The 16,522-nt window shown below is 40.5% G+C and overlaps 1 protein-coding gene across 8 annotated transcripts in view; it reads left to right on the top strand.

Moving 5' to 3' along the window:
• sox6 (SRY-box transcription factor 6) overlaps positions 1-16,522 on the top strand; it is a 116,620-nt gene that overhangs the window by 27,069 nt on the left and 73,029 nt on the right. For 5 of the 8 annotated variants that reach the window (XM_077712963.1, XM_077712970.1, XM_077712966.1 and 2 more), the window contains 3 exons: positions 295-345; positions 13,060-13,300; positions 15,742-15,952. In XM_077712963.1, the coding sequence (XP_077569089.1) occupies positions 311-345; positions 13,060-13,300; positions 15,742-15,952 (487 nt within the window). In that variant the 5' untranslated portion in view covers positions 295-310. The remainder of the gene's footprint in view (positions 1-294; positions 346-13,059; positions 13,301-15,741; positions 15,953-16,522) is intronic. The other 3 variants (XM_077712968.1, XM_077712969.1, XM_077712967.1) reach the window with 2 other exon arrangements.

Here is a 16,522-nt window from a genome sequence, read left to right as displayed (position 1 = left end):
ACACAGTTGTGGGAACGGGCTGTATAGTGATCAGTAGTTTATGTGATGCAAACATATCATCAGGCTCTCGGCCCAAACCCACGTTGTATGCAAATCTGCTCCCTCGATGCAACGAGGTATAATTAATGATGTCAGTACGTAAAACGCAGCGCACGGATGCGTAGCTGTATTTCTGATTTAATTAAAGACACGCCGTGTTATAAAGAGGAACATGCCTACTCTATGTGTTTTCTGTTGCATGATTATTACTATAGTTTCTTAGTGAAAATGGTTCTCTGTGATTTCTCCTGCCAGAACCCCACACGCTGACATGGAAGGCTTTCTTCGTAGCAGCTTTTTACTGAGGTTAGTTTCATTTTCATTGAGGATCACAGGTCGGGTCAGGGTGGGCTGCCGGGGGGTTCAATATCTCCACACATTTTTTTATTCAGACTTTGTCCCTGTGTGTATGTGTGCCCGTGTTTGTGTACATTTGAACGTGGATGCTAACACAGTGGCGTATGTGATGAGTGTGACCATGCTGCAGAGACCCCCAACCAGACTGAACTAAGTCATCGGCACCAGGGTTCGATGTAGAATGGGTGTCTCCTTTCTTTCCCCTTCACGTCTTTAGGGATCAGCAGATCAGGCTTTCTGGTCTTTACACTGCATGCTTTGGTCCCACCCCTTGTCTGCCCTCCCTTGCTAGCCCACCTCATCAGGCCCCATCGTCTTTGTCATGTACTCTTCTTTCCTATGGTTTTTTTTTCTGTTTGTATGCAAGCCACCCTAAAGATTTATATTTTTCGCCTGTGATTCTAATTAAAAAAAAGTGTGTTGTCGTTTGACACAGTGAAAGTAAATAAGAGAATGGCTTCTCTTCTATTCATCCACCTTCTCTAGGCTCCAGTGTTGCTCCCTAATTAGGGTTGGCTCATTAGAAGCCACAGCAGCAGCATCTGCTTTTCAAAGCCTCTGTCAGGCAAACTTTACTAAAGCTAATGAATCCTCTTTGATTTCCTTCTCAAAAGGTCACTTATATGATTAAATTAACAGCATTTTTTGGTCACACTATGAACAGTTGGGGGCATTTAAAAAGAGAACAATTTGATACGATTACATCCGACGGTTTAAACATCAAGAAAGCAGCATATAAGCTAAATGATTTTCATGTATTGACTTGTTTCTTTTTTTTATTAATTCAATCCAATCATTTAGATCAGAACCAATGGCACGCTGCATCTTGGCCAAAAAAATTAGCAAACACTAAAAATAAGGGGACATACAAGACTACCGTCTGTTTCTATTTGTCCTGAAGTTGTGAGAAAAGACACCGTTATTCAGACTTTAATCTGCATCCTTCTGTCAGAATGTGTTCTCATTAAACAAGAATCCCCAGTGGAAGGATAGTGCTGGGCTTTGATTCAGGGTTAGCTATTTCACTTGGATTGAACTTGCGTTTCCTGGGGTTAGAGGGATGAGGTATGGGGGGATGTGGCATTTAAGACATTCCTCAAGTGAAGAATCCGAGCATCTTTTCTCAAGCAATCGAATTAGGTCAAAGGAAGCTTTGTGAGTGCGCATCTCTACAGTCAACATCATGTAATGATTTGATAAGTCTTTCTTAAGATAAGAAAAGTCACATTTACGACTGAAAACAAGTTATTTTGTGACATTGTTGAGGAATATACATCAAATTTTATTCTTCACAGAGAAAATCTAACTTCCTATTCAGTCAAAAACTGGTAAAAACACCGTCAGATAAAATTATTTCTTCTTATTTCCCTAAAACAATACGACATCCCACATGATGCATATCAGTATATTTCACTGATTTTTAGCCTTTTAAACCGCTGCGGAAGACCTCATAAATGTGCTTAGTCAAAACGAGATTGTGGAAGAAAAGGAAGGCAAACAAAGATATGAGCTGAGTGAAAGAGAGGAAAGAGATGTCTTCAGTTTCTGTCTACTCCCAGTAGGCTGGACCCCTGATTCCCCCCCTGAATTTTCTGCCATTATTTGATGTAATGAAAGGAGAAAGCGTGTAACATTGAGATTGTTAATTAATTTAGTCTAACAAGATGAAGATAAATGAAGCCCACTGAAGGTTGACTAGGCTAAGGGGCCCACTTAGCATTTCTCCTGCCCTCTAGTTCTGTCTCCGTCACTGTCTTGCAATGCTGGGACACAGCTAAAAGTGCTGTGCTGTATTTGGCTCACCCTATGAAAGTTTACCTACATGGGATGGCAAAGGTCTACGCACCCCTATTGGAAAAAGTAGAAAAGTAAGAAAAAATTAATTTTAAAAATGGGGTTGTGCACACATGAGCAAACCAATTACCTAAGATTTAAAAAGAAAAAAATTACCAGCCCTCTATCTTTTCACTTTTACAGTTCCCATTAAGATCCTCAAGGATATTTTGTATGTTGGTTACAAACCACTTTTAATGACAAAATAAAAATGGTTTGAAAAATGGGTTCATTCACTACATTTTTTTCTAATATCTACTTTGTAGAAAGCAATTTATCTTTGTCTTCATCTACAAAAGGGGTTGGCCTCGCACCATAGATGAACAATTATCTAATGGAGTCATTTTGACATGTTCAATAAAATTCAGCTGACATCCCCGATTAGGGAATTGGTCATTTGAATTTTTCGGTGTATTCAACAAATCACTTTCTTTCAACCTCTGTTGAATATATAGTCCGTTTCCCCAACAAATATGGAGGCACATGATGAAAATGTGCAGTTTCTTTGACCATGCGCCCGTCCCAGTAAGGTTGTTATTCTGTGAGGCCAGACAGTTGACAGTTAGGAGGATATCTGTAGACTATCAGGGCCTTTCTTCCTCAGTAGAGCCTTTGTACAGGATCTTCGTGACAGCACAGGCCAATCATTATCACTCCCATTCCTTGCTCCTGCTGTTCTCAATCTTAACAATGGCTCGTTGATTGTATGGAAAGCTTTGGAACAACTCTGTCTTCTGTTTTGTCGGTGAGACTTTGCTTCAAAGTGCAGTAATTGAGAATGGCCTCATTATTGTTATTTTTGTAACTGCCCTCAGGAGAAACAAGTAGCATGTACATTGCTATTTTTTCAACATCGATAAGCTCACCACAAAGCTTTCTGACCGAGAGAATCATGACTGATTAAATGTGAGAGTGCTTTTGTTCATGACTTAAAAGGTGACACTTTTTTTTTAGGTTGACAACAAAGTGTGAATTTGGCCATTTAGCCCCGTCAGTGTGAAGGGTGAACCTAGATAATAGAGGAACATTGAGAACCACATAGAAATCTAAAAGGAAATCCTTCAGCCCTTTCTGTGGACTTTGTTTAGTCCAACACAAATCACTTGATGAAAGACCAATACTTGATGAGTGCTTTTAGTAAATTTAAATTCCTCTCGCTCTGCCACTCTTTGCTTAGCCATTCAAAATTGCCATGTTGTATCACATGAGAAAGTATGTTCAACCCCAAAAAAGAATGGGTGCCCTCAATTGCTTCTTAATTTTCATCCTTGACTTTGATTCGTATAATTAGAATTGAGGTTTAATATTGAGGAAAGTCTAATCGGTTCTTCACAGTAACGCCATGCTTTTTGTTGCTCAATTAAAAATATAAAAATAATATAGTGCAGTTTTATAATGTTCTTTTGAGTTGAGAGTTTTTCGATCGATTGAAATGCAGCAGTTGTCGATGAAGTTCAGTTCTGTTCAATTTGTTTAGTTGGAGTTTTTACAAAAGACTATTCCTTAAAAAAAAAAAAAACTTGTGGACTGCACTGTTTTAAGACACAACCTAAAATTAAAAGAATGCCCTTCAAGGGACATCTAATAAAGTGAAATGAACCAACATAAAAAGACAAAACTGTCCAGTATCTCGCTCGCTATCAATTTGCGTTTACATTTGCTTCCTCAATCCGGCTCATAGTGATCTCAGGTCACGGAATAGTTGTGTCTCGCTGTTAGTTCTGCCTCCAAAATGGCACTCTGAATTTTTAGTCAGCATTTTCAGAAGCGCTTGGAAAAACTGAGAACTAAACCACAAAGTAGATAGTTTCATTTTTTTCACGTGTCACTGAAGTTTGTGTTGGACTTTGGCGACATCAACAGATCAGTGTTATGTTGAGCCACTGTAAATCGGCCTTTAATGGAAAAGGTCCGCCTGCATAAAACACTTTTGTTGTTGTTGTTGCAGAGTTATTGACTCCTGGAGTCACTCACAGTGCCACTTTTTAATTCAATCTTTTAAAATCTGTCAGTCATATCACTATTCTGAAATTGTCTTTGATTTAAAAGAGCTTTCGCAAGCCCGTCTAAAACTGAAGAGTGCTGCTTCGCTGAACATGATCACTCCCCAGCTATAATGATCCATGACTACCAAGGAACAGTATCTGTTTCTCTTTGAGTTTTATGTCCCTTATTACAGCTGCAATACGTCTGGTCCCATTAAGCTAATTTATGGCTGAGGCCAGTGCGACGGCGGTATAGGTTAATGAATTTGGCATTACTAATTAAATGTTATTGAAGGATGAATATGAATCCTATAGCAATAGCAGGGGAGAGGGGTGGGTAGGAGAATGGTACAGAGGACTTTTCTGCACTTTCCCTTTGCTGTAGTCAGACAATGAGCCCTCACAGGTCTAATGGAATGGATGTCTCTTTTGTATTCACATGACTTTATAGTAAATATAGGAAAGCCGCTCTGAAAACAAAACAAAAGCTTTTTACTCTCGTATGGAATAATGTGCAATTATCGAATGCTGAGGCTCTCAGTGAGTGGAGGAAAAAATGACCGTTTTTATTCCTGGATTTTAAGTATTTCCCGACCTGAACAAGTAAGCCTGTACACGATGTGAACCATGTTCAAATCATTTGGTTTCCCACACAAATTTCAATCCAACTATGGCTTTCGGAAATTAAACAGCAGCGAACAATTTTATGATTCATAGAAGTTCTACACATCTCTCTTATGGGGGAGTGAGGGTTGTACCCATTATATGTTTTTCAAAATCATGACTTACTCGTGGCTCATAATATAGATGTAGTTCAAAGCTTACTTTTCACACTTGGTGAAATATCAGATATGCTTTGTGAGAGCTAAAGCATTCAATTTAGATTTCAATTATCATGTTAGTTTAGTGATTAGACTTTTTAGTCCTCCAGGAATCAGACCTCTCAGCTCCACTCTATTCCACTTCCCCTGCAATCACATCCCCTTGATGAATTGCGCATATAATTACGGAACTTATTGAATATGCAGATCGCTGCTGACTCTTCATGTGTGCTTCATATTGCATCAACTCTAACTATATCAAACAAGGCTATTTCAGCAGTAGAGACCATGCACTTATAATGAGTGAACCACTACAAATTCAAATATGAGATCATCAAATGTTTAGGGTCTTTGCTGTAACCGTGTTTTTGTGTGCTCTTGGCCAAGACTCTGGTCAAATGAGATACTTGGCACCTTGCAACCAGGTGTGTCATTATAACCTGTCTGAGTGGCTGGCCAGTCACTGCACGAAACGTTTATTAATGTGTCCAACATGAGGCATTTCTTCCATGTCACAATATGTCACTGTTGTGCCCTGACACCATTCTCTATGATGCAATTCTCAGAAGCAGTGAGCACTTTGCAGGCATCCACAGTAGGGGTTGTGGGAAATTTCTGATATTTTTATGAAAGCTTTCTTAATATCTTCCTTAGTGGAGAAAAACTACACACAAACAATTAATATTTTATTTATTTGAACTGGAAGGACAGACAGAAGGATTGGATGTTTAGCGCAGTCAATGACAGACACCTCATGGTTATGAACATGTACAGTGTATCCTTCAACAACAATGAAACAAATGTTGCTCCTAATAGGTCTTATGGAACTTGTTTGAAAAAAAATAGAACAAAATGATGTTTTTCCTTTTGAAATGAATGATTTACTTTTGTAGCATTTTCTACAAAAACAAGGGAAAGCCATTGTATCTGCCCTTCTAACATACGCAAGAATCTGTGAAAAATGCAGCTGTTCGTTACACTTGAGTAGAAAGCAAATAGACAGACGCACGGTCAAAGCTTGCGTGTGGAGGTGGAGCACGAAAACACTGTCGAACAACATTAATCCCCTTATCAAATATTTGTCTGGCCTTCACTCACTGTTTGCCTTGTTTAGTTTGTATATCTTCAAAAAGAGTGAATATGGCCTCAAAATGTACACTCAATATATCTTTATAAAATCTGTTATGTTGTGGAACATTGTCTATGATTTTGGTGATTTTTAACTTTGGATATATGAGCGTTGTTGATGATATTTCTTTGAAAATATTTTTCCCAAAGTGGAAAAAACTGTAGTTATTTACCCAATGGATTCATTTGAGGGCAGGGAGTGACACTCAACAATAGTCCTCTTTGTGTAAAGAACACCTTACTTGAAAAGGAGGAATATAGTTTGAGATGAGGAGGTTATTTTCTCACAGAGCGAAGCAGTTCTCCACCGTGCTGTGCTGAAGCTCAGCATAATGACTGTGGTAGCAAGGAACCACAACAGAGGCGGCAGGGGTGAGAGGCTGCCCAGGAAACGCAGACCAAGCGCACATAAACTCTGCAGCAGTAGACTTGTGCCTTTTTCAAAGAGTAATTGACTTAATTATTCCATTTCTAAGTCTGCTTCATGATTTACAATGTCCACTTTAAAAAATTAAAAGATATTAGTTTTGCTTAGTAAATCACTTGACCTACGGTCCTCAAACTGTATGATTGAAAAGCAAAGAGCTTAATTTTTTTATTTGTTTATTAATTAACAATCAAAAAAATGATTCTATACAGAAAAAAATTAAACCAGAAACAAAAATAAGAGGTTTGAACTCAATTGCTTCCTCATTTGGCAGAAACCTCATTGGTTAAACTGTCCATAAAGAAAACCCTTACCAACTGTGGGCCTTTGTGGTAATTGTTTGAGACCTCTCCGTGGGTTTTATAGCCATTATTTTCACATTTAATAATCTTAAATTCCCTTTTTTTTAATTGAAGAAGAAATATTCCGTCTAAGTAGTCATGGAAAAGATCGGTCGGAATTTGTAATTTCCAATTTTGGGTGTCAGACTTTGATGGAATTCCTATATTATGGTAGGCAGACCAATAAAGGGGTTTCTACAATAATCCTGTGGATTCACCTTTTGCCAAGAGAACAATGGCTTAGTGTTTAACTAACAGAGCCAATTTTACACTGGGAAAATACTAGCTGGTTTGACACAAGGTTTGTAGTGAGCTGATGAGACATTTTATGTTGCGGTCAATGTCTGAGCCCGCTACGGTGGGCACTTCCCTGAAGCGCCAACATTATTTTTCTGTTCAAGCATGACTGTCAGCCCGTTGGTTTTTACGACGAGCATGTTTCACATTCATTTACTCAACTTTTCTCTGTGCTGACCCGTGAATATCAAAATTGGTAAAAAAACGATTCATTCATGTCTTGTGTGAATCAGATTTTGGGGCAATTACTTGGATCGGCGTTTTTATTTTTTGTATCAACTGTCAATCACTTGCAGTAACTTTTAACGGCCCCCAAACAGAGCTTCATCGAGTCCTTCACATTTGCTACACTTCTTGTCCAACCTGTCAAAACGCCACACACTGTTGACCATGCTTTCTATTCAGTGTGGGTAAATTAATTGGTTTCAGTGGTTTAAATCAGCAATCAATGTCAGTTTCCCCAAAATAATAAGGTTAATCATAAATCTCGCCTGACCCTTCTTGCTCATGGCTTTCTGCTAGAGCAAATGAATTATCCATTTTGATTTTTCAATTGACATGTCAAATAAAACCTTCACCAACCTTCTCAACCCTTGATGTACCTTTTCCTATAGACATATTTAACTTTTCTAGTATTCAAGACAGTTATCTGTCCTAGAATTTACCATGCTATGGCCTTTTCTCACGCTTAAGAATAATTTCTTCTTTCTGTATTTTATTCATTTTGGAATCTACAAAACTATGTGGTTAGAATTTGTTTTTGGGCACAGTTTGCATGTAATAGCATGATGAAGGAACTAATCAAACTCAGATGAAAACTCTGAAGGGGAATTTAATATTGTCCCTATGTGAGAAGGCCTCGTTATGGCAGTCTGCTGAAGCCACTTAACATTTGTTGCCATTGGATTTCCAAATGCAAACACTCATAGATCACTCATATAATATTCTAGGATGAGAACAAAAGTCAATTCCTTCAATATGACCTGTTGTCTTTGAGCATTTTTCTATTTTTGTCACTCATCGGCTGCGCTTTTTGTTCCTGAATTCTCTTTTCCTCTTGCTCCCTTTACACTTTTGTTCTTTTCTTTGGTAATGTAGAAGGTTCCCCCTAATGCACTGCCACTCTCTTTTTGATGCTCAATTCACTCCTCTGGCAACTGTACAAGATGTTCCACTAGATTTGGTGACGGGCAGCCGTTTGTTGCAAAACTCTGCAGCACACAGAAGTTATCTTTATAAATGACAGAGTGGACACGGCTTGAATGGCGCTTTGTTTACGCTTGTACAAAAAGGGGCCCCCGCTCTATATTTCATCTGTCACTATTGCTTTTCTTTCGATTAACAATGCTTGATTGTTACCATGAAAATTTCACGTTACACCAACAGGAGATTTCTGTATTATTATGCTCCTGCCAAATTCCGATCTCTGTTTTCCTTCTGCTCACAAAGGGCTCATAACTTAATGTCAAGTGTGGAAAGCCACAAAGCTCCACTGTTGCTCGGCAAATAGGCTTGTGTCATGGGCAGCCTGACTCGATGTGAGGTTTGCTTAAGTTTTGCAGCCGCAGCAGTGGCAATACAAGAGCCTTCAGGCGGATTCAGTGAAAAATGTAAATGAAGAATGCCATTAATAGGTTGTCTCGCGTCTGTCTTTAGGTTTCTAACAAAAGTGCCAGCTTTCAGTAGCAGTACAGTCAATTTCTTGAGATACTAGTGACATAATTTAGAGGTTTCTCACAAGGTGCTCTCTGGTCAATTATTATTATTAATATTATTTTTGCTTTGACTATTGAGTGCAGAAAAGCAAATTCAACTCGCATCACAACAAAAAAGCTTTGATAAAAAACAATTACCAGCCGAAAATTTGTAAAATATGCTTTTTTAATTGATTTTTTTTGTGTAACTCACCCACTGTTCCTTCCTGTTAAATCATAAAATGAACATTTATCGCCATCAATGCCAGTGAATGAGTTAAAAAAAGGCTTTTCTTTCATTTCAATAAGAAAAGATAATTTGATATTGAAAAAAAAATACTGAAGAACATAGTCACGCACTTTTTTCTATGTAAAAATACTGTAAAATAAAGTAGGAATTTCAAGGAAATGACATTTCTGATCTACTTTTTCAGGATCATGAACGAGGCTACGGGCACAGGGGAGGAGGTAGAAGAGGAGAGGGGGTGGAGGGATTTAGTGTGCAAGTGCTCATCGACCCTTTCTAGGGAGTCAGACAGGAACACTTAAGCACTCTCACACCTGTGTGTGCCTTTGCCTCGCGCTGAGCAAGGACACCAGGCCCGGCATCGCAGCAGCTGCACGAGTGTTTAAAGCGGGGACGAGGTACTTCCTCTCTCGGCATATTATTGCAAATAATTTACCCTGCAAAGTAATTATCAATACTCGGCTCGATATGCAAAGTGTGCACTTCAGGTGGCTCGCTCAATTTGCTCTTGGCGGCATTCATTTGGGTTTTAGGCAACGCGCTAACGGCGGACATGTCTAATAGAGAAGCTATCAGGAGAGAGTGTGAAGTGGGGATGAAGTACAGATGTAATTGAGTTGACTTTTCGCAGGGTAAGGTCAAGAATAATGGAGGAACAATTTTACAAAATTAATTTGGACAACTCTCCAACCTCTTCACAGCAGCAGTTGGAAAAAAAATCCCTCTTCCCCACCATTTACTTTATTCGAATGCCATTATCTTTAATGACGTTCCCAGCCAGGTTTAAGACATTCTAACAGACTCCATAGAAAACCCCCCCTAAAAAGACATATAAAGAAAAATACAAGACTTTTGTTTGAATTCCACGGCACCTCAAAATGTGTGCGCATTTGTGAGTGAGTGTGTTCGGTTTACAGGCTTTTATTACGAGTTGATTATGTACCCAGAAAGCTGGCGGCTGCGCAGCATGGCACAATCACAATAGAGGGTGATAATTTAATTGTGCTAAACGGTGGCTTCCGTGTCAGTGCTCCTCCAGCTGGGAGCTGTCAGGTAGTAATATCTCATTATGGCAGGTGAAGAACCCTGAGGAACCCTACCACGACACCTGCTAGAACAGGAGGAACCCCTGAAGGGAAACCAGCAGATGAATTTGCTCATCTCGTGCGCACACTCGTGTCTTTAAATCCCCTAAGTAGTCAGTTCATAAATTGCCTTCCAAATGTTTATACGACAATCCTTTGTATTGGTAATTTATCATGGTAATTAATTGGGTTGTGTGTGATTAATGGCAGTGAAAGTGGCTGATTTATAGCCCAGTGTGGTTCATTAATAGCTCCGTCAGTCAGTTTGATTCTGTTACAGAACGTGTTCACAAGGGTAGACATACCTTCGATATACGGTATCTCCGCTGCGAACATTTCCAAGTCATTTATTAGGCACTACAAGTTGAACAAGTCAAGATTTCTTTTTATAGAGGCTGGAAGACGCTGGCCCCTGTGCTCGTACGAAATCTGCTGATGAGTTACTTGGCGCCGGTGTCAATAAAAAGGTTCATGGCCAGTACGGGCGGACATAGAAGGTGAAAGTCAGTCGGACCTTTTGCACGATGAAAGAAGAAAGCGGATAGCTGAGGACAGTTTGCCCCCCACTGATTCAAAAGAGCCCATAGATGAGTGGTGCACGACAGCCCCTTTAATACTTTCCAATTAAGCAGAGGTTGTTTTGCTGGACACTGAAACATTATCAGAGGGAACAATTCATGAGTCAAAGCATTCCAGGCTATATGAGCTTGTAGCCAGGGAACATAAGTCCTTCAATATTGTCAGTTGTGTATATATATAGAGTGAGAGAGAGCCCTTCCCTTTGGTGGCTGACCCTTCCCCTTGTGGCAGCCTATTCAAAATCACTTGGGCTTTGTGTGAGAGAAAGTGGGCACGATGACAGTGTTTCATGGCCCTATTGATTAGGTTGGCTTGTTAGCTGGACATTGTTACACTCTAATCAAGCATGAGGGACGGTAGCCCGTCATGAATTTGAGAACGTCAAGTGCCCCCTGTTTTTTCCCCTCTACACCATATAAAGGCATAGTTGCCCAAGGTGAAGTCACTCAAAAAGTTCCACTCAATGGCTGTTCTGTTTGCTTTTGAGGCCAAGCTTGTAAAATGTGTGATTTCTTTTGGAGAAGATGATTCATTTGTTCATACTTACACTCACACCGAATTGAATATAACTCCTTATTTTTCTGCTCTTCAGTTTTGTTTTTATTGTGTCACGGCTGAGAAACGCTGTTAGATCACGTCGCTGTGTGATCTCTATGAGAAATAAATATCCTACTTGCCCTTAGATATTTTTCAAAGAATCATTTCTCCTTTCAATGACATGAGGTGGTAGTATTGTGTGGGGCTCGTCAGGGGTGGGGGCGGGGCTGAGGAAGCTCTCGGCACTCTTTAGCTGCCTGAGCGCAAAACCTCCGTGCTCTGCGGATAAATTATTAACTCCTGCTGACAAATACTGTTATGGAGCCTGCCACAGATCTGTTGCATTCTTTAACAAGATTGCTGTAGACACATGTTACAGGAGGATGGAGTCTCCATCGCTCTCGCTCCATCCCCTTGTCTTGCTCACGCCTCAGCAGTTTGACTGATGGCTGGAGACTCAAGTAAAAGTGCCTGAGAGACTGAATATTTTAGTGCTAAAAATAATGCCACTTGATTTAATGTGTAATACAAAGGCAGTGCTTTGTTTCACTCTCACACTCCATTGAGGACACAGCGTTTGTTGTACTCCTGGCTCGGGCTTTTTGGGGGCATTAATAAAAAATACCTCTGTGTAAAAAGTCCCCCGGCGGCGCACATGCGAACTTCCATTTCTCATTTATTTTATTCCAATTGTAACGGCTTTCTGAGCTTTCCTGCATTTGGAGATTTTCAATTATTAGCAATCAATGAGAGCACTTTACGTTGGTTACAATTACAGGAAATGCATTCCAAATGAAGGCTGATTCCTACAAAGACATAAGCATAGACAGACATACAAACAGACAGACACAGGTACTTTTTGTGGGCTTGTTTGTTCAGCTGCCGAGACATACGACATGAACTTAGGCCACCTTTGTTTAGGCCCACTCCCTGCTTTGGCTGATCTGTCACAGTGCACCAGTGTGTGAATGTGTGTTACACTTGAATAGACAAGTCAATGTTTGTTAGTCACCAAGACTGGACATTAGTAGCTGTATAAAACTCACCCAGGTGAATATTCTGTGTTCAATATGTTTTTAAAAATGTATGGGGGATACAAAGAAATACGTAAATATTATTTATTATTTATCCCGTTACTGTTCACATACAGCAGCCAACAGATTTGCCTTGAAAGAAAACCAAATTATTTTTCAGGTGACTATTCTCAAGTTGTGAGTTAGATTTAATAGTTTTGTAACTTTTTTTCAAGAATTGACTTGCCTTTTTTGTAATCGAGTTTTTTCCTCGTCAGAAAAGTTTAGATGCACTTCTTACAATCTAAATTTTCTTTCCAAATTGCATGAATGGTTGAATTATTTGTGGAGTCATTTTCTATTCCTGGCTGATAGCCCCACTGTCTGGCTGACCCACTGCCTGAGTATCTTGGGGTTTGGCCCAAGCCCCAAGCAGGCACAGTTCCAGGCTGAGATCAAGCTATCCATCTGCATTAAACAAAAGATTAGGGACCCCACAGCCTGCTCCGGACCCCGCAGGCAATTAAGTAGAACGTTGTAGCACAGGTGCATTTCTTGTTGTTCCTAAAAGCAACTTCCAAAACATATTGAAACCATTGAAGAAAAAACACCCTTTTTCTGCATTGCTCTTTCTATTCTATTAATAATAATAAAGTGTATTTTTCTCTTTCTATAGCAGAGTCATGTCTTCCAAGCAAGCCACGTCTCCTTTTGCCTCTGTGGTCGATGGAGATGATGCCATGAGCCAGGACCACTTGTCTTGGGAAAAAGAGGAGACGGCGGACGCCCACTGCACACCGCAGCTGCCGCTGCACAATCTGCTCCATGGAAAGACGCACCCGGATGAAATTCAACCGCTGAGCACTGTACCTCCAGAGAGTGACTGGGACAGTTTGGTGTCTGCCCAGCAGCGCATGGTGAGACACAATACAAAACCAACAATTGCATCTCCACTGAAAAATACAAGACTTGAAAGGAAGTCTTTTTATGGTTATTTTTCCACCCAAAAATCATGATGTCGATTCATGGAAAAATGAAAGTTATTTATTGCTATGCTAAGATTGTATAAAGTCATCAAAACAAATAACTTTCAATTCTTTAGGCTTCAGTTTTAGGCTCACAAACGTGCACCACGGTATTACTAATCTCCCCTTGGTGTTGCCGATCCAGTCTCAGCAGGCATTCATTGTCCCTGTCTTGTACAAAGAAGCTGATATTCTATCCGTGGCTCCAGCCCCTCAGAGTAATGAAACCTCAGAGGTCTCTGTATAAGCGGCTCTGCCAAATACTAAAGCATCATCTATTCTCAGCGTAAACAGAGGAACTTTCCCCTAAACATTAGCAGTGACACAAATCCCAACTGTGTCATGGCCAGAAGACTTGGCCTTTTCTGCTTCCCTTGAGCTCGCATTCTTGTTACTATAAAAGAAGCATGTCTTGTCCTTGGTAGCTGAGTGTTGTTCGGCAGCTTGTTTTGTCAAAGCTAAATCTGCAGCCACTCTCCAGATGCTGTACATTCTTAGTACGTAGCTACTTTGATGTTGGCGGAGTGAAGAGTAGCGCGAGCACTTGTGAATGAGATGCACACAAGAGGCAGGTGGTTGTCTTTGACAGACGGCACAACGGTAAAGACACCCAGAGGGCCTCTGAAGTAGCTCTGCAGTTGGTCGCGGAGACCCTCAACACACATACAGTATGCACACACACGCATACAGTCACAAAATTAAACTCTCCTAGTGATGTGAGCGTAAAGTATTGGTTGAAGATCACGCCTCTTGTTTTGCTTTCACAAATGAATTGGTCTTAGGCTCGGTCCAGATCCAATAAAGTCATTCTGAGTGATTTTTCGGTTTTGTCCAAGACGGGTCTTGGTTGTTATTTTCAGCGAAACACTGTAAGATTGTGAAGAAAATCTTCCCAAAAATATCATCAGCAGCATGCAATTGCAATTCCTCATTAGTCTGGTTGGCTTTATGATAAAGAAACAAAAATGAAAGTTGTTAAGGTTTAAAGCTCTGGAAATTAAAAATGGAGTCAAGAGAGCAAACCAAAACAAGATTAGTTGAGAGAAAAGCATAAAAAGACACCGTGGCATGATACAAAAGAGAAAATAGAGGCATAAGGCGAGAGGAATGAGAGTGTGCTGATTACCTGACTCTACTGCTGTGCCGTGCGTCTGTGTAGGCTGTGCCCTGAACCCGTGCCAGCTGATTAACCCAGCACTCCTCCGCTAGCCTCAAGCACTCTCCACTGTCTCTGCCACACTGCATAATCATCCAACACAAGGTTGGGAAGTGCACAGCGGGTCGGACAGTCGTGCCACCCTGGCGCTTGGTACGAGATCACCCGACTTACTGTTGCATTCTGCCTGGAATGAGGAATTAGCCCTGTGCATTTTGCTGCATTTGTATTTTCCCATCAAATATTGACCCAGACATTTCTATCACAAAGATTATCTGTTTAATGGTCTAGTGAGAAGACTGGAAACAGAGACTTTCCCAGCACCAGAAATCATAGAGACCAAGTCAAAATCAAAACTTTTGAGAGACCAGATGTAGGCTTTCCAAATGTGGTCATGGACCAAAACCGTTCTGAAAAGTAAAACACTATCTTCCTCGACATACTATGAGGGTGAATATTTAAATCAAACCAAACTGTTCCCCTGTTAAAGCTACTGGCTCCTTGCTGCTTAGCGACCTTCTGCTCCACAAACCATAATTAACACCACCTTCTGTCAGATGTAGCGTTCAGCAATGGCCCGTGTGCCGACTATAACATCACATCTGCAGCGTAAAGCTCCCTCTGTCTCCCATTCAATCCATGTCCCATTCTTTTCGGCTCCCTTCGTGTGTGCTCGTGCACTGGGAGCACTCAGCCAGCCGCCTAGAGACAAGACCCCAAGTTAAATACTAAACCGTGCACAGGTGGGATTGGGAAAAAACAACAACATCTTGTGACAGGACACAGATTTACGACGTCTACAGGCACTCAGCTGAGAATAGGTCTGCACTAGGAAATGAACAAATTACACAGTAGTCACCTGAACACAAATGCACACTCAACAGCAATTTGACAAATTACAGTCCAGAGATTTGCCTGTGTTGTTGGGGCAGCTGAAATCAAAGCGTATGAATATACTACCCTATGCAAGTGCTTCTCATCTTTTCATCTCAGTTTTCTCCATCAAGTCCTATATTGCATTGCTTCAAATTATGTATAAACCCAAGACACTGCTGTACGTAATCAGAAGAACAGGCATCATAATATGTTCATATCAGTGTTTCCGATGCTGACATTGTGTCAAATTGCTCAAAGGAGACCACTCATTTCTTGTCATTGTCGACTCTTTGTCACTCAGGAATCTGACAGCAATAAAGTATGTTCCTTGTACTCCTTCCGCAACAATTCCACTTCCCCGCACAAGCCTGAGGAGGGGGCTCGGGAGCGAGGCGACCTGCTGAGCGCATCAGCGTTTGGAACTCCGGAACGCCGCAAAGGAAGCCTGGCAGATGTTGTGGACACTCTCAAGCAGAAGAAGATGGAGGAGATGACAAAGACAGAGCAAGACGGTAGGTCTTCCCTCTGTTTTATTTTGTTTCTTGGATGAGGAAAACACTTCACAGAATTCACCTTTCAAAGTTGTTTCCTTCAATATCTAAGTATACTCTTAACTCCCTTTGCTTCCTGGTGGTATTCCAGCTCATTCTTTGGCGTTGTACGGGTCACATTTGCTACAAACGTTAAATACTTCAGCTCACTGGCCCTGTGACTAAATGAGGTAATACTTGGAGGCCTGTATCTTAGCTGAAAGAAATCTAGCCATGTTGGTTTCTCTCTTCCACAGCCTGCAGTCTATAAAGAGTAGGCTGGTGAAAGAAACAAATATTTGAACAAGCTCCAAGAACACATCCCCCCTACTTAATTAAGTCTGTAGTAATGTAACTACATCCAATCAAATGTTCAACCCCCTTGGGAATGCATGTGTCTCATTTAGTGTCTGGGGAGCTCTTAGCTTAAGCACTTCATCAGATGAATAAATTAGACCTCTGTTAGCCCCAAAATAATTTCCCCGTTCAACTTTTAAATATACATTTGCTGGTCTTTTATATTACACTGGTAATAAGAGACTTGTCCTTTTA

This window comes from Stigmatopora nigra, chromosome 3, assembly GCF_051989575.1.
Source record: "Stigmatopora nigra isolate UIUO_SnigA chromosome 3, RoL_Snig_1.1, whole genome shotgun sequence".
NCBI lineage: Eukaryota > Metazoa > Chordata > Actinopteri > Syngnathiformes > Syngnathidae > Stigmatopora > Stigmatopora nigra.
Note: the sequence above shows the minus strand (reverse complement) of the source record. Positions and strands in the feature narration are given on the sequence as shown.